Below are 18,702 nucleotides of genomic sequence, written 5' to 3' on the forward strand. Positions count from 1 at the left end.
GACTTCTTGGTCCCACCTCCTCCCAAGCACCAACTCTCTTTCAGAGGTGGTAAAACTTACCCAAAAGCACTGTCAGTAAATAAGCATGGAGAGGAAGATGTGTGTTAAGCAGCTCTCTAAACTGGACAAGTTTGTACTCAGGAGCGGAGGCAAGTTTAGTTAAGACTTCAAAGTTACAACCATTTTGGTCATGGCTGGGCAGACACCTTTGGCTTAAGAAAGTTATCTCCTAGACCTCTCCACTTCCAAACTTTTCTCCTAGTCAATAAGCATTAATAATTTTACAGAGATTGAACCTAAGCCTTCATGTAGATCTTTACCTTTGCTACACACCAGGAAACTAAGTATATGGCATTTTTCTTCAACCTCCACAAAAAGAAGGTGAATGGAACACAGCTACACCACAGTGACAGTGCCTACAGTACTGTCTCTTCCAATACTTCATAAAGAAAGGACAATAAATTTTAACTTGGTTTCACAAGGGCAGTTTCTGAAGACGAGAAATGCAAGAACATCTGTTTTGCTATTTATAATTTTATATTTGTTAATAAGCCTTTTATATCTCACCGGAGATCTTAAAAGCCCCAGTAAGAACTCTAGGCACATATTTTGCGTACAAGTGTTTGAAGTATAACACACAGTTAAAATGAGAACTACTGTTTGTTAAACAGTGAATTGTTTGATGACAGCAGGTAAAAAGGTTTTCTCTCTGGACACCTGTTTATTACTATTCTTTTGAATACCCTGTGGTTTTTACATTATGGTCTATCAAAATATAAAATGCACCTTAGGACTATGTCCCAGTAACACGTGTGAAGTGTGTCCACATATAAGTGCAAGCACTTGGGTTGTGCAAGATCCAGATCACATCACCATGACCGCTACAGCCAAAGGAAACCAGTCTGCAATGTTACTGCTCTTTAAAGAGGTCGGTGAGTCACCAAAGACCAGAACCCACGTATGAACACAGAGTCCTCGACAAGATTCAGCAGATATCACAGAGCTGCACAGTACTGAGGCATGTAAATGTGGGAGAGCTCCAATGGCCTATTCTGTACCAAGTGGGGCAGCTGCTTTTCCCAAGAGAGAGTTGAGGAAGGGAATTCTCCAACAGGGAATTCTTCCAGAGAAATCCTCCCTCTCAGCTCTGCTCACATCTGGGGAGCAGTGGGGAGCGGATGGGGTGAGCTGCTGAAGCAGGCCAGTGGCAGAGCGTCCATATAACAGGGTATGACTAACACGTAATGTTTGACCAGACCTACCCTGCTTACTCAGTTGTTCTCATCCTGAAGCAATCTCTAGAATGAAGGTGTGAACAGGGAGAGGTGAATTTCTTTCTAATTATGAAAATGTCTCAGGGAAAGGTATTTTTACCAAGGCATGCTAAGGCTCAGAAAACTCTGACTACAGTCCTTGGCCTCTTATTAAGTATTAAAAATAGTTAAGAGAAACTGAGCTTGGTCGTGCTGTATCTCAAAATTCACAACATGGGACACATTTACTTTCAGAATTCCTTTTTTAAAGGGAGCATTACATACGTATGCAGTTTGTTCCGTTGTCTCTGTACCCTTCTTTACACTTGCATTTGTAGGATCCTGGCGTATTGTAACATCGTGAAAAACTACCACACTGATGGTGGCCAAGGGAACATTCATCTATATCTGCAACAGAAAGTTACATTAAAAAATTGTTTACATCAAAGAAACTTCATTTTCTGCTTATCCCTGAAAAAAGGAAACAGTAGTATGGTCATTAGGAAAATATTATGAATTTTGAAAAGTTTAATAAAACTGAATTGCCAGTGGGAAAATGAAGATAGACAGTCACAAATCAATGTGGTGATACAATCGTCGAGGTAAAAGGGACTATTGTGCAACTCTGGTATTGCTCAGCTTATACCTTAGCAACAGCTTCAGTGATGTGCTGCCAGTAGACTGCAGTTGAGATCATACAGATCACAATTTTAACAACCACTTCTTAAAGGTGACATGATAAGAAAAGAAAAACTGAGTGTAGGAATATGCATGTTCTTAATCACACAGGTATTAAACTGTTCTTTCATAAAATGCTTCCTCTAGTATACATTTGTATAGATGTTTCTACATCAAGTAGAAAATGCTTCAAACACCTTATATGGCATTTCCACGTTTGTTGTTAGTGATGTAAGCAAAAATCTCCAAATTCCAGTGCTCTGCACAGAGATTTCTCTCTCAAAAATATACTTAAACAAATATAACACAATGCCTTAGTATCTCTGCATGATCCTTTTTTTTTTTAGTGAAAGGATCGTAACCAGTTGAAGCCCTGTCAAACTAAGACAGTGGGACCTGGGAACATCTTTGTGGAAGGGCATACACCAGCTGCATTCCAGTCTCATGTCCAGACAAAGACAGGTTATTTCCCAACCCCTGCCTTTTCCCCACCCGTCTTCAGGAGAAGGAAAGCTGGGCAGCCTGGATTGGAAAGAGGTGGGGTGTGCTCTAGCCACATTTTCTTATCTTGGATCTTGGGGCACGCTACAGAGCTCACCTCTGTTACACCTCAGACATAGCCTAAGCTCATATGCTGCTCCAAACCTACAACCGTCTGTGCACAGTGAAACCTGTGAGGACAAAGGCTTTGGAAAGGAATTCCTGGGGTTGTCAGCTCTGATCTCCCACTAGCTTCCACAGGAGAACCAGTTACCAGAATGGGAGGCAAAAATATGCTGTTGTTTTCACAGTCTATTTCTATATTTCTATAATCCACTCTTTCCTAAAATAGAGATGCAGTGCAACCTAAAACAACTTGCTTCAACTTTTCAGCCATAATAAGCAAACATTCCTCTTTAAACCATTACTATCAGTTTAGAATATGCAGCTCTATCACATGCACATAAGAAATAAGTTGTTATTACCATGGCATTGGTATTTGCCTCCAATGTACATTAGATCAAAGCCTTTATGACACCTGCAAATGTAGCTTCCAAAAGTATTGACGCAGTGCCTAAATCGTGGACAGGTAACTCTCCCAGTAGCACATTCATCAATATCTGTGGAAACAAAGTAACTGTATTATTCTTAATAGCAGTTAAAATACAATCTAGACAATCTAAATTAAACTGGTTTCACATAAAGAAAAACTACAGAAGAATAGCCAAAGTGTTTTTGATAAGGTCCTTTTGGCTACAAGCCGGTCAGCCAGCAGTAATACTTCAGCACTTCCGACTGTGCCATCTCAGTTCAGCTCTCGGTGACAGGCCCAAATTTTTATGCCTCCTGTGCCAGAAGCCTTTACAAATACTGTGAGTGCCAAGAGATGCACCGGCATAATGAGCATTGCTGCTGAATTTGGAACGCTTCCTCTATGTTCTTGCCATCCCGGTACCCTTCCCTTTGGAGAGGAAATGTTCTCTACTTCCCCACAGAACGCACGACAACAACTTCAAAGCTTCAAAACACTCATCCTTAAAACTGTAATGGTATTTGTCTGAAGAAAAGCTATTTCGTGTTATTTGTATAACTTTCATCCCACTAAGCCCTGCCTGGTTATAAAGACAGCACCAGGATTCACAGACAAGGAACAATAATAAAAACTACCCCAGTAATTCTTTTTCTGAAACATGCATCAAATATTGTTCCTGTAGCACAGGTCATATGTGCATATTCAAAAGCATACCACCCCGCAGTAGGAAGAGGTTTGTTTTTTAAAAATCTCAGGTTTCCCTAATCCATGACAGGCCCATTGAGCCTATCAGGAAATCTCCATCTGTTCAGGACTTGCTCTAAACCAAGATAGTTCAAGCTAACGCCAGAGGTGCGGTATTTCTGGGTCTCCTAGCTACCACAGGCCAAATGCTTTCCGAGTACCTGCTCTTTGCAATCTCTTACCCTGCACAGTGCCTGCGCTGTAACCGACCCCTCTTTCACAGAGAAGTTGCTTACCTAAGCGACCTTAAAATATCTCCAAGGTGCTGAGATATACGGCTCTCGTTTGCCCTGCCAGGGGCTCCTGGCAGGACCTGAAGCAGCACTTCAGCAAGCGACATCCAGGCAAGGACAGAGCGGGAAGACACAGGCAATGCTCAGTAAATGTCTGACACCCCTCATCTCCCAGAAGCTCCTGTTCTTCAGGCTGACTAACAAAGCAGGCAGAGGCCCAGGGAGCAGCTGATGCTCACCCAGCGCTGCTTTCACTCTCAGGGAAACTCTCAGATGAGGTCAGGCTGATGCACAAAAGCTGCTTGCACTACCACTCACTCCGTAGCCCTTGGACACCACGCTGAAGCCTGCTGAGTGCTTGAACCCTAATTCTTCACTGAGGTAGAGACATGCCATGCATGGCTGCCTCTGACGCATGCCACTCCTGACGCTTGTTCCTTATCTACAGGGCACAGTTCAAGCCTTTGCTCTACAGCTCTATCAGGCTCTCGATCTATAGGAAAGCAAGATTTTGTTCTCCATGCAATTCTTTTCCCAAAAGGAGCACTTCAGCTGCAGGTGTCAAGAGTGCAAAACAAAGCCGAGTGATTGATGCCCTGCCGCTCACGAAAGAGGCCTGAACAAGGCAAAAGAAGCCAGAGTCTCTTGCACGGCACAGAGAAAACGTTACACAAAACTGCTGGTTAGTTAGGGCAGCTACCTGAGGCAGGGGAGATGGAGCTTCAAATTCTCCATGCTGTGTTTCCCATAGCCAAACAAGTGACAAAGCCATGAATTACTGGCTGGCTGGGCTCTCCCAGTAGCTGCTGCTGGCACTGTCCCACTCTGCATAAAGAATTACTGAGGATAGCAAAGATTCGGCCCCTCAGCTCCCACACTCCTGGCATGTCAGACCACTCCAAAGCAACAGCTCTCCTTTACTCTCAGATGGGAGCACTTCTGCAATGCCACGGTAAAGGCCTGAATGAGAAAGAAAATGAGGCCAATACTGGGTACCTGTCCACATGGCTGAAGCTCCCTATAAATCTGCCTCTTGGTTTGAATCTATTATTAAAGTTTTAAGCTTTGAGTACATTATTGATTTATATATTCCACCATGTTCCTTACCATTACTGAATTTACAAGCCACAATTTTCTTCCCTTCATTAAAGTATTATTTCAACGCTGCAAATTTCAGGCTCTTGATTACTACGAGTCAGTCAGGGTTCTTTGTCGGTTTTTATCTTTAAACCACAACTTCAAAAAGCAATTCAGTAAGAAAAAGATTAGTCACTGAATACACCTCATCATGGCATGGCTTATGCTCTTTAAAACCTAAGGTAGCTTGTCTTGCCTTTCCCTCTGTACATATTCATGGTTTTGCAAATTCCCATACGGCAACAAGTATGTTAGATGATAAGAGCACTGTAGCGATACTGTTCCATTTTCTAGGCAGTTATACATCCTAAAGATACAGGACTGAACTGTTAATCAATACACTGTTGAAAACTGACACAAAAATAATGGAAAAAAAGTAAGTCTACTGCTTGCATTTAATAAGAGAGGTGGGTGGATGCTCGTTACTGGTGGGAAAACCACTTTTCGATCATCAGCTAGAAGATGGTCTGCAAGTGCTGATGATTAGGTCCCTGCAGTTCTCAAACAGTATAGTGACTGTGGCTTCTTTCAAGTCCAGGGGCCCATGCCAATTCACACCTGGGCCCAAGAGGTGTGTGTAAGGCTGTTCCCCTTTGCCTGCTGCAACATACTGCCGCTCATGCCTGCTTCCTCGAAAACCAGAGCATGATGGGGTGATTTCTATTCTGATCTCAGCCTGCTCTGCCACGGAGATGCATGCCCCGACTGAGTGCCAGGGAGCTGCTCCAAAGGCACATAACACAGACAGCACCTAATGCCTGTGATGGTCAGTGTTCAACAGAGGAGCAGAATTACAAAGTCTTGCTTCTCTCCTGCTGTGAGTACGACCGTATTACCAGCTCAAGCACTAAACAACTATGAGACTGATTTTAAAATAGCATGATTTTTAAGTTTACAAGGCCAGATTTTCAAGTTTTTACACACAACCAAAACAACTAGAAAGAATTTATTTTACAGTGAAAATAATTATTTGCTGTCCTCAAATAATTTCAGATCTTCTGAAGCTGAAATGTGTATACTGCTAATTTCATTAAACGAAAATCCCAATCTAAAAAGCTGGCAACACTGATCGATTTATTGATTCAAGACTCATTAAACAATTAGTCAATCCATATTTTCACGGAATACTTTGCTGAATTCTTTTTCATTTCATTGTTGTTTAGTTTATATGATTTACCTTCATAAACAAATTGTTTGATGGCTCTTTACGGATTGTCTGGAAGGAATGTTTTAACGAAAGAATGATCAGCATGGGTTAAACTAAGAATAGAATAGTGCCTAGAGGAATTTCCACCTGTGCTAAAAATAAGCATTGCATTCCCAGCTGTCTTTCAAACTCTCCTCAAACAAGGATTTCAGGAGCTGCAGCCAATGCATAGTTCAGTTTTTTTACCATCATCTACACTTCTATTTGTTCTGCAGCAATACCCAGACCCTCAATGGAGCTGACAACCTCCCCCACAGTGGCTGGCTTGTACACATGTGAGGAAAAGGCACGGTGTTAGCCTCAAATAGCTTCAATTCTTGTAGGTATTTACTGGTTTTAGTACAACTCAAACCTGATAGAGAAATAACACAGTAACACAAAAAGGGGTGCATGTCACAATCACTCCTTACCAAAAAAGGGGAGCAGATCATGTTATGACCCCTGAAGAACAGGTATCTCTTGCTATGACTACTCTTTCTGTATTGTACAAGACTGCTCTGAAATTTTTGTATAAAATTTTGAAAATAGGTTTTGAGATCAATCTGAATGATGTACACTCAACTGAAATGCGGGTACGTATTTCTTCACTTTTCTGAGAGAAAAAAAAAGTGTTTTTTTGCAAACTACACCGAAGAACTGAAAGAGCTTCATCTAACTGGTTTGAGCACTAGTCTTTGGCATTAAAAGTACACTCTGTTTATTTCAAAGTATGAAGTTTGCTGGAATAAAAAAAACACACACAGAGGCATCTAGCAAGTATTTTTCTAGCAAATTTCTATACTTTGTGTAACTTCCTTGAATTCATACTTAAAATCACTCAGCTCACTACGGCATGGGACAAGTCTCTTCTAAAGATCTCTGTCTGCTGTAACATCCACAGTGTGATTAATCACAATTCAATCTCTTCAGCGTGTGACAATGGTGGAGGTTTTTCCTCCTGTTCTACCCATTCTTTTGCAGACATAGACATGCCCATCATGCACTTCAGAAAGCCTCCGACTTAGAGCTGAGCCTGCTCCTCACATCAGAAGATCTAGAATCTGTCCCTTGCTCTGCCAACAAATTCTTGGTCAGAATGGGTCAGCCACTTGGAGAACCACCTCCCCTGTGGACAGCCATGACACTCAAACGGATAATTAGGGCATCCACATTCTTTCAGTGCAAGTGTTGTTAGTGGTTATGGAACTGTAGCACTGCATAGAATATAAATAATAAAATCACCAGAGCATCATATCCACTCAGGATGTATAGTTAATGACTAATGAAATCACATGTCACTCTGTTCTTCAGACTGTAGTAGAGTGTGGCACAATACAGCTTGATTAACCATAAGCACCTTTTCCATGTTCACAAATGTGGGAACAAAACAATTCACTCCTATACAGTCTGAATTCCTGAGTTTATTTTAACTTGGATTTTTCACAGTATGGAAGAAAGACACCAACTTCAATCCTGTTAATACTGGGAGCGTGCACAGGCCTTCACCTTGTCCCAGAATAATCTCAATGATTTGCACAAATTATCCCTCTGTTCCTGAGCCTAGGCACCACCTTGTCAGGTATAAGGAAAAGCTGACCTCCCCATTCCTCTACTTTATGTATGCAGGTATTTTGGAGTCTCTGTTAGCAACAGTTTAAAATGATCCAGTAACAGTAATAGGAAGGGCCGAGGGCTTGGATGCCAAGGAGCCTGTGCAAGTTTTAAGCAGTCAACTTAACTTGCAGGACTGGAGGAAAACATCAGTGACCTCTGACACAGACATGAGCAACATGCCTATCCCAATTCTCATTAGTAACATCTTCAAATTGCACGTATGATGCGCTCCAAATGCATCTGATAAACTCTCTTGAACTGCATTCAGCGTAAGGATAAAAACATTCTGGAGAAAAAAAATTAAATCTATATTTGATCACCTACCTACGCAAGTCCTACCATCAGGCCCTAGCTGCAGTCCTGGAGAAGGACAACGACAGCGTACTTCCCCTTTCAGTACATCACAGCCATACTGACAGTTTGCCATCGAGCAAGAAAGGGCATCTAAGGAAAAATAATTGAACATATTTAGATAAGGACACCAATCAGTACCAGAAAATTACTAAAAACTTTGGAGAATTAAAACATCATGTAATTATGACAGCAGTGGAAAAATGCTTTTTGAATTTGACAGGTATCCATTCAGGCTTTAAAGAGCAAATGCATATGCAGTAAATTTTTCCTTTCCACAAATTGCATCTCTAAGGGGTGGAGGGAAAAAAAAAAAAAAAAAAGAAAACCACCACAACTGGAGGAAGCTGTGTCATGGAATGCAGCCTCCATGAGGAATATAAAGTCCAGTAGGTAGTATAAACCCTCTTGGACAGTACTGCCATTTTAAACTAGAAGCATCTTTAATTAAAGTTAATTTCTCTCCCCTTCTCTCTGTCCAGACACTCAAAATATCCACTTTAATGGGAGCAGGTAGGAACTGATCTCCGGAGAGATGGCAGTATAATTTTATACCAGTCAAACAACCAACATCTGCAGCTTTAATGATTTTACATTCATAAGGACATAATACAGACATAAGCAGAACTGCAGGTGTCTTGCTGCAATGGAAACTGCAAGCACTTGTCCTTGAAGGCCAGTTAACAGTGATTTATAGCACTGAAGAATGCTTCTGGGGAAACTTGTATTAAAGCTAATAAAAACCAAAATATTTGCTCTTGTTTTGTGTTCAGCCTAATTCCATTAGAAAAAAGCAGGTCATCCTGTGCAACTGCCTAATTTCCAGCAGGATTAAACTTTTACTTTAAGACTCTTCATTTCATAAGTTTTCCAGGGAAATCCAAGCTGGGATCTTGAGGAGCTTGAAAAAAAGCAACGAACAAGCCTTGCCATACTCGAGCATGTTCCATCTGGCATAAGCATGTAGCCGTTCAGACAGTAGCACTTGTAGCTGCCATAGGTATTCATACAACGGTGTTTGCACGGCCGTGGTTTCAGTCCACACTCGTTTAGATCTGAAACGAAGGATACAGGGGAAGTGGGTGGGAAAAGAAAACATACAAAGTACATGTGAAAAAAATACTAGTTCAAATTCCTGGAGAAAGAAGCAAAAATGCAGCAATTAGCTTTTTATATGCAGTCCAGCTGAAAGCAAGTGTCCAGAACATCCTGCATGAAGCACTGTTCACCCCTCCTGCCAAGTGGCATATTTTCCTCTGTTTCACAGGCATCCTTTCAGAAATGACAGTATTAGCATTAGATTGCCAACAGAAATTTCATTAGGGAATGCACAAGCTCAGTCTGCCCACATCTTGCCACTGTTCATGTCGATGCCATGTCCAGGACCAGCCAGAACTCTGGAGAAGGGAGAAAGCAAATGTCACTGCCGCAATCACTATCAGTGATTCTGATAGCAATTCAGTGATTCACTATCATGCTTCAAAATTAGTCGCAGAGAAAGGTACGTAAGCTGATGTCAACCTACTTTACACAATCGCACAGAGAAACTGTATTCCTTACCATCTAGAAAATACTGAAAAAAAAAAGTACCTGACATCAGTGATATTTGTCAAGTACTATCCATGAAGGCTACTATTTCAGATTTACAATTTAATACAGAATCAATGAGTTAAACTGAAAATATTCAGCCTATAATTTTCGTATTAGTAGACAAGGCTTCTAACAAGTAAAGGCTGAGTGAGCATTTCCTTCAGAATTCTCTTTCAAGAACATGTGTTGGTTTTATTTGGGTAAACCAGGATAATTTGTTACTTAATTATTTGTGTACTGCTAAGTGAAGATGACAATAAAGGTGAAAATAAGAAATCTATTCAGAAATCTAGGCAGAAAGTACTTAAATAACCGAGTTACCAACCCTCACCTCTAATACTGCACAACGCTGTCTGGAGGTCTGTTACAGTAAGAGAGTCAGTGCTATTTCCAGGAACTTTTCCAAGAGCCATCTCCACCATGAAACACGTTCTCAGCAAAAGTCAGTCCCTAGTTCACGTAGCAGAAAAGTAAGTTTTGGGGCTCCTACTGTGTGGTAGACACACGAACACAGAGGACACTTTATAAAAGGCCGTCTAAGAAGGAGACGCATGCTTTCTACGGACTAGATGTGAAGGCTTAGAGTTAAGACATTAAAACAGAAAGACAAATATACTTCTGGTTAGAATGAAGTCAGTAATTCTTAACAGTGTTTATGTGTATCATTAAATCTGTTGTCTTCTGACCTACTTTGCTTTCATCTTCATGGGGTCAAGGAGGAGCAAGCATCATCAGACACGTACTTGCCCCTCCTCACCAGCCTTCCCCTAACTGATGGATATGACCTTTTCTACTTCATCTTCCAAGGCCTCAGGAAAAGCAGCAGGTTTAGGGATAAGAATGCAAAAGGGCAGTGGTAAGGGACCCAATTTTCCCTTTCTTCCCACACAAGTCTGAACAAGATGTTTCTAGTAAGCCTGAAGTGAAACATCTACTTCTAGAGAGACAACGAAGACCAGGTGAGCGTAGGCAGGACTTCAGTGAGGAAAAGTTGCCAAAATAAGGGCTGGACCTGTGCCTGACAAACAAGGAGTGACCACCATCTCCACAGTCTTCCTGCACATCAGGCATCCCTTTTCAGCTCTCACTCTGTGGGAATTTGAAAACATTTCTGGAGTCGGTAAGAGAACATACTTCTCCCAGCAGGCACCAATGCCACAATCACCAGAGCGCACCCGCTGGGTTTGAGAGAAAGAAGAGGTAGTAGCTGTAGAAGCAGTGTGCATTTGCTACTGTGAAACCAGGATCTTCAGCTACGAGTTGTGACTATTGACAGTGTATTTGCACAGGTCAATTGGAAAAGCAGCAGATGATTATGCTGGAGAAGGGCAAGTTTTGATTGTAAAAATCTTTGTGTAAAAAAACCCCACTTTACTTAAAAATGCTCAATAATGAACAGATGAAAGCTCGCATTTTGGGATGCAGACTTCTCTGGGCAGCACAAAAAGCTGCTTTTTTCTTTCTCCTTGCTACAGTTAGGCAGCTCCTGACAGACATTATAGCTGTATTAACATATTTATTACACACGCAACAGATCTGTTAAAAGAGTTGCCGTTAAATTCAAAGAGTCTGTTATCAAGTTTGACTTCAATTCAAGTATCCCCGCAGAGCCCACACTATCGACTATTCTGAGATTCATGAACAACAATCATTTCAAAGTAAGAGAAAGAAAAGTTCTACGAGTCCTCTTTTGTACAAAAAGCATCACTTTACAAAATAAATGCATAACAGAGCTAAGTATAAAATACTTAGCTAGAGGTAGGGACAGAATGAGGAAAGGCAATGCTGAAATTAAGCTGACAGGGCAGGATTTTAACAGTGCCTGTGTTAACTTCTAGTGCTTACATCCCACTGCACTTCAGCTCCTAAGTTCAAAACCTCCTGAAGACTTTACCCTTAAGAACTATCTCGCATTTATTTCCAGAGCTACAATCACAGATCCAAAGTTGAAAATCGTAAGAATTTATGGCTGTTCTCGGTTTATCATCTTGCATAAAGTATAGATTACATTATGAGCCTTAAATAATTGGATCTGTCTATAGGCCTCTGAATACTACACCACCATTTGGTACAAAATATTCCTAGCACAGAAATGAAAGCTTTGGTATCAACAAATTGACAGCTATTAGTAACATACTCTGAGAGTAACATGATCTTAAAAAGTATGTGCAATCAGCTGTATAAGGATATCATATCACACGCTTTTCATTTGTGAAATTTTGACTAAATTATTTCTCTTGTCTTTGCTTCATTCTATTTCTGCCTTTGAACAACTGCTGTCAACATCAGCTTTTGATTCACATCTTAAAAAACATGCTGAAAGTAAAATGCCTGTGCCTTGAAAAAGTTCAAATTTTTTAACCTTGGCTGACGTAACAGAAAGCTAAGGTCACAAGGCAGCAGAAATAGGCTGTTAGCACAATTCCACTTAAATCTAAGCCTCAAGTGTCAAGGGTTTTCACTTTTGCCTTTGAAATTAGCTATTGAAAGAAAGATGTTTTTAACCTTGTGGAGTCCGAATGAATGCTATTGTTTAGGAAAACAAGTGCTGGCAGTGCTGTGGCTGCTTAAGAGAGAATCCAGCCTGTGAACAGGCTAGGTGTGTTAGAGCATACCGCTTAGCCCATCTTATTTTCCCCAAAATGCAACTGTTCTTTTCACCAGCGCAGACGGGCACATACTTGGAAACTGTACAAGCACCACTCAGTTTCCTAGGAGGCACATCGTACATCACCAGCAGGTCCCAGGGGTCCTACATAAAGGCCTGTATGAATACGCTGACAGCTGTTGTGATCCATCTCCATGCACCCAGGACCTGTAACAGCGTGATTCCCTAAGAAGGGTCTGGATGCACTACACATGGACAGGGGGAGCACTAAAACATTCCTGCTATTTATATACTCTCTCTGTTTGTGTGTTTCTTGTTCCTTAAGCAAGGTCTACTTTTTTTTCAAGAACAGGTTCAGGCTAATGCTAGCAGTCAAAAACTCAGCCGTAGCAACAAACCTCTTGAACAATTGCTGGTTATTTATCAGTTGTGTACTCCAAGCAAAATCGATAAAGACACTTCAGTATAAATGTCTCTGCATCAAAAGAGGAAATAAGAAATCAGCGGAAGTTTCTTTTAAAAAATTGAAAGCTAAAATGTATAAATTCAAAGGGTAATAACATTTTTGCATTGTTTTTCTTTTTAATAGAATATAATTTCCTTTAGTCACTTATAATCTCACATTGGAATTTAAAATATAAAGCCCAACACTACTAAAAAGTTTAACAAATCCCTTTAATTTCTGTTCTGGAATGCCCACTTACTGTGCTGCACTTGAGAATTTGATTGTGCAGCCACTTAAACTCCCACATTGCCTACAGTCATACAGTCAATGCAAAACCAGCATTCTTAATTCCAAAATAACATAAGACAGTACTTATGCAGTCTGACTAAAGCAGACTGACAGCTTTGGACACCATGAAAAGCAGGTCTATAACACAAGCACAGGCTGCTAAGCACAAGTATTTCCTTTTTAAAGAAAAGATGTGAAAATGTGAATGCAAGGAAAGGACAAGAGTGCTATCCTGGCAAATCCGGATGTGACTTCTTTGACTGCTGTGTGGCACCACACAGGACCTTGGATAATGACCGACTTCAGTGCACACTTAACAATGGGGCGCTTATTCCTAGGAAGATGCAATAGGCTCTGCTATTTTCTTTAACCAGCTTCTGCGGAAGACTCCACCAGTCAGACCTTTTCTGCCTATTAACTAAATTGGGTCAGGGAACACAAAGGTCAAATATTCAATACTAAATTTACTCAGACTTTGAAAAAAGAAAACCAGGGACCAGAAACTAAGTAAAAAATTAAACTGTTATCACCATACTATAAACAGTAGATCAGCTTTCATTTCCAGCAATTATCATCAAACTACCATGTCAAACTTATGATAGGAGATTTGTATCACCCTAAGAGATTTTTGATCACATCACTTAGTCTGATTAATCAACAGCTGCCAAATGCAGAAGTCAATAACCCTCATTTTCTTCAATTTCCACCTTTACATAAATCACAGTTTCGTCTTTATCTACCCTGATAAACAATTTCTATCACTCTCACTTTACAAAAGGAACTCAGAAACAAACAAAAAGTGCAGGGCCTGAAAGGACAGCAGAGGAAAAACAAAAGCAAGTTACAACCATGAACATGGTGGAGAGTCAAGCCTTTTCAGAACACAGGCACGCAGCATCGAAGAAATACAATCAGTTATTCGCTCTGCATGCTAATGACACTGCAGGTTCAGCTTTTGCATCCCAGCCGTCGGTCCATTAGCCTCCAACCCCTTTGCAAGAAATTGTATTACTGTTTCAAGCCGTGCAGGTAGAAGGAGCACGCCACTTGAAATACAGGACCATCTCACCCCTTGATGCTATATTTCTTGCACGATGATCCAGGGGGCGAAATAGAAGTGCTTCACTGCTCTGACCAGGTGGACTTGTATACAGCTGCTCATCTTCACAGGATGGAAAGAAGGCATAGTAAAAATGAAATTACCAGATATTTGTAATATGCATTACTTCATAATTTTTAAAAAATATAATTAAATAATATATATTTTTATTTTTATATATATATATAAATCCTGTGCTAACAAGAATTGCATTACAAAACGAGAAAGTAGCAAACTTTGCATCACATTCCTGGAATAAGCAGGGTAAGGAGATAGTAAGTTACAGAAAAGGGGCTTTACATTCTTTGCATACAGACAACCTTTCTCAGCCACACAAAGTTAACCTGCATATGCTTTAGATTGCTAGTAAAAACCACAAGTTTTCAACTATTTGTATTTGTCTGTGAACACAGGTCTTATTGAAGAGCAGGTATCAATCTTCTGGTGAACACATTTTGAATGAAGTATTAGTGCCGTTATCATCACTATAAATTAGAGATCTTCCACAAGGAATTTTCTTTCAAGTTGCTCAGCTTTCTTCTTAACTGGTTACAGCTGGCAACCTGGGATCAAAAAGCTAGAAGGGAAACACTAAAGCTGCTCAGGAGATCTGAATGCTGTGGGGAAAGCACATGGCTAGCTCTTGTGTAAAGTCACTGCAATGTAATTGCTGACAATAGCAACACAATAAAAGTACCACCAGCTAATCCTAACTTCCGAGTGACCTAAAGCAAGGTCTAGATTGCCACAGCAGCTGCAGTGCCACTGGAAAAGAACAAGCACACAGGCATCATCACACTGTCAGAGTTCAACAGCTCTGCTGTGAGGCTAGTTTCTTCTCTTGGATTGGTCCCTGGAGTACGGCTTGATCCATGAGGTCCACGAACAGATGAGATGAAAAGCTTTATCCGTGCTTGTACCCAAAGAATGCTGTTCACCAAGAGCCTGAGTCTACTTCACAGCCCAGCACTATTCACACATCCTAGAAAGACTTCCACCTCTGCAGGGGAACTCCACCATTTCTTCTGTCGATATCATTACTTCCTGTTGTTACCAGTTATTATTCTAGACCAGAAATGAGAAAGATGGCCCATGGACTAAACAGGACAGGTGCTATATTAAGGTATAAGAAGGTATAACATGTCACACTTATCCTGGGCTATTTGAATTTCCTCCCAGCAAAAGCAGCCCCTGCATCCACTATGCACTTTCAGGTCTCACCCTAACATGGAACTGGCACATGGCAAGAATGCATACCCTGACCCCAGGAACAGATCAAGGGTCTCACCATATAACAGAATAAATACAGGCTGTAGTCACCTGAACTGGTGTACATTTGTGACACTGCAGTCAGCAGGCACCTCAGAAACCTCACGTACATCTGCCACGGCCACTTTGCCACCAATACCGTGCAAGAATAAAAGGAGGTTGTAGGGAGGCTGGTGTTGGTCTCTCCTCCCCGGTAACTAATGACAGCACAAGAGGGAATGGCCTCAAGCTGCACCAGGGGAGATTTAGGTTGGATATTAGGAAAAATTGCATTGCTGAAAGAGTGATCAAACACTGGAACAGGCTGCCCAGGGAAGTGGTGGAGTCACCACCCCTGGGGGTGTTCAAAAGATGTGTAGATGTGCTGCTTAGGGACATGGTTTAGTGGTGGGCTTGGTAGTGTTAGGGTAATTGTTGGACCTGATGATCTTAAAGGTCTTTTTCCAACCAAAATGATTCTATGATTTGATTCTATTCTATGATTTGAAGAATATTTGATCAATATTCCCTAAAAGGTTTCCTTTAATCATTTATCACTGTATTTTTTTCCCTTCCCTAGCTTTTAGTGGAAAGCAAATTGCTGCAGCCTCCAGCAATTTGCACAGCATTCTTTTGATATTGTTAAAGTAATTAGTACATATAAAAACTGTTACACATACATATAACAACTGTTAGCTCACTACACTGTTTTCTAAAAAGTTTCAGACTGACCAAAACACTTGTAGAATAAAATCGTAACAACCCATCCTTTAAAATATCAGCCCAGAGTAAAGGGAAAAGGAGAGGATAATTTGAGAGATAACAGAATAAATGAAAATTAAAACAAAACTGAAAAATACAACACTCATTTCCACATCAGTTTGGGAGAGATTAGCACATCTGAAAATAAATATGCATCTATTTTTAAAGAATATAATTCACTTTAAAATCAACATGTCAAAAGAAGGTTAGCAAACATCAGGGTAAATTTCTGAACAACTACATAGTTCTAAACATCACACTTTTCTAGCATACTTCCTCAGCACTCTCAGAAGACATACGAACTTTTTCTGCAGGCTGAGACAACAGAAAAAGAACAGTCTTATTGAGGTATCTTTGTATGTCAACATGTCTCAGGCATCAAAATCTAATAAATCATGTGTTACAATTCTGTTTTATACTCCATGATCTTTATACCGTCACGTGCTTTGGAGATCATCTCTGGCACAAAACCCACAATGAAACTACATTGATAATTCAGTAAGAGAACACTTCATGTTTCCAGCTCTTAAGTATGCACTACGGTTTATTGCTACCTAGGTTGTTCAGGATTAGAAACACAAAGTGAGAATGCATAAATGATTTTTTTTTTAATTAAACAAGTATTATTTCACTATCAAAACCTGCAAATTGTGACTTCATGAAATAACAATCCTGACCCCAAGATTTAAATAATTTGATTCTGATTCAGGAGAGTATGTAAATACATACTTTACATTAATCTCAGTGATTTCACCTGAAGGAAAGCCATTTTTACCCTGTGTTATCCCACTGCAGATCCACTCTACAAATGTAAGTCCCAGTATCAGAACACCTACAGCAGTAACACCTACAGCAGTAACAGTATACAAGTTCATTACCCTACAAACACAGGTGACACACACCACATTTGGGGAGAGAGGGATCAACAATGCTTCTGTGATTTAAGAAGAAATTCTTTTTTCTTGGACTTCACTTTCTTACCGTGGTTGCAGGTTTTTCCAGTGTATCCCGGGTGGCACTTACACTTGTTTGGCCCAATGCATTCACCATGTTTGCATCCTGGCTGGCATATAGCTGCAAATAGAGGAATACTCATTATTCTTCCACTCCAGTCACAGCTGACAGTGCTCTACTTTGAAACTGGCAACAATCCAACAAGTAGCATCATTTATGTTCCTCCCTTCAGCATTATGATATACTTCAAACACCACTGTTCAAACATCAGGTGCACTTTCAAAAATAACCACCACCCCAACACATGTGGGAAGAGTGAGACACTTGTTAGTAGTCTATTTTTGTAGGACACTATATTATGCTGTTTCTGGGATATTAAACCCCTTTAATACCTAATTAGCAAGCAGGCACTGTGCCTTCATTTGCTCTCTCTACATATTAATGTACGTACTGATTCATGCCATTAATTTGGTAAACCTGGAACACACCCCAGCTATACAGAAAATGCGTACACCGGTGTCACAGGCAACGTACAATCAAGCTGTAGTTCAGTCACTGACAGACAGTAGCACAGATCCCAGCATTCACCATTTTCCTCTATGATACAAGGCAACACTCTTTACCCCCTTATTAAGTAACATTTTGCCTGAATCGCTCCTTTTCAGTTGTTTGGATTCTTGCAAGGGAATTACTTTTTTTATTTCCTTTTGGAGGAAAAAAGAACTGTGTAAAAGCAAAAGGAACACTGACTGTAATATGCTGCTTTATCACTGCACACATCCAAGTAACTTCTACTCAAAACATTTCAAGCATTTATTACTCAACCTGCTCTACAGATACAGTCTTGGAATGTGAAGTTACGGTCTATTCTGCTTTCAGAGTAAAATTTGCCAGATAATTTCTAATTCCCCAAATGGAGCATAAGTACAGAACTCCAAGAACTAATAGTTAGGAAGCCATTTTTTGGTACCTTTCTCAATATAGCACAAATAAAACTCATAAACCAAACTTTTAAAACTTCGATATTAAAACAAGCATTGCTTTTGAAGAAATATAAGAATTCGTGCACAAATGTATTTCTATTGATGCAGGATTAGCTAACAGGAATATTTCCAGAGTGCATGACTCTGGAAACCATTTTACAGCTGAAGATTTTTAACAACATTTCAAAGTTTCTTATTAGAAATGACTATTAGTAAAAATACTTTTTCAACCTACTGGAAAATTAAAGTATTTACTATGCTCTAAAATATTGTTTATCATTATATAACAAAATGCAGATGCAAAATTCTGGTGAGCTTACTATTTAAGCAAGATGGACAGAAATTAAGACAGAAATTAGAGGGTGGCATAACCTGAATACCCTGTAATCAGGATTTATTATTTACTCTGGCTTTAAGTTCATTTTCTAAACTAACAGTATCATTTGGAATTTGCAAAGTAACTTATTAGATCCAGCTGTAATATTAATTAATCTGAGAACAGGCTGTATTGAAAAAC

At 40.2% G+C, this 18,702-nt stretch overlaps 1 protein-coding gene across 6 annotated transcripts in view; it reads right to left on the reverse strand.

Moving 5' to 3' along the window:
• NPNT (nephronectin) overlaps positions 1-18,702 on the reverse strand; it is a 50,328-nt gene that overhangs the window by 16,929 nt on the left and 14,697 nt on the right. For 4 of the 6 annotated variants that reach the window (XM_086464190.1, XM_086464191.1, XM_086464189.1 and 1 more), the window contains 5 exons: positions 17,230-17,322; positions 9,144-9,263; positions 8,182-8,301; positions 2,897-3,031; positions 1,539-1,661 (listed from right to left, as the gene is read on the reverse strand). In XM_086464190.1, the coding sequence (XP_086320316.1) occupies positions 1,539-1,661; positions 2,897-3,031; positions 8,182-8,301; positions 9,144-9,263; positions 17,230-17,322 (591 nt within the window). Of the gene's footprint in view, positions 1-1,534; positions 1,662-2,896; positions 3,032-8,181; positions 8,302-9,143; positions 9,264-14,208; positions 14,302-17,229; positions 17,323-18,702 lie in introns of all 6 variants that reach the window. The other 2 variants (XM_086464187.1, XM_086464188.1) reach the window with 2 other exon arrangements.

The sequence above is a fragment of the Leptosomus discolor genome, chromosome 4 (genome assembly GCF_034619465.1).
Source record: "Leptosomus discolor isolate bLepDis1 chromosome 4, bLepDis1.hap2, whole genome shotgun sequence".
NCBI classification, from domain to species: Eukaryota; Metazoa; Chordata; class Aves; order Leptosomiformes; family Leptosomidae; genus Leptosomus; species Leptosomus discolor.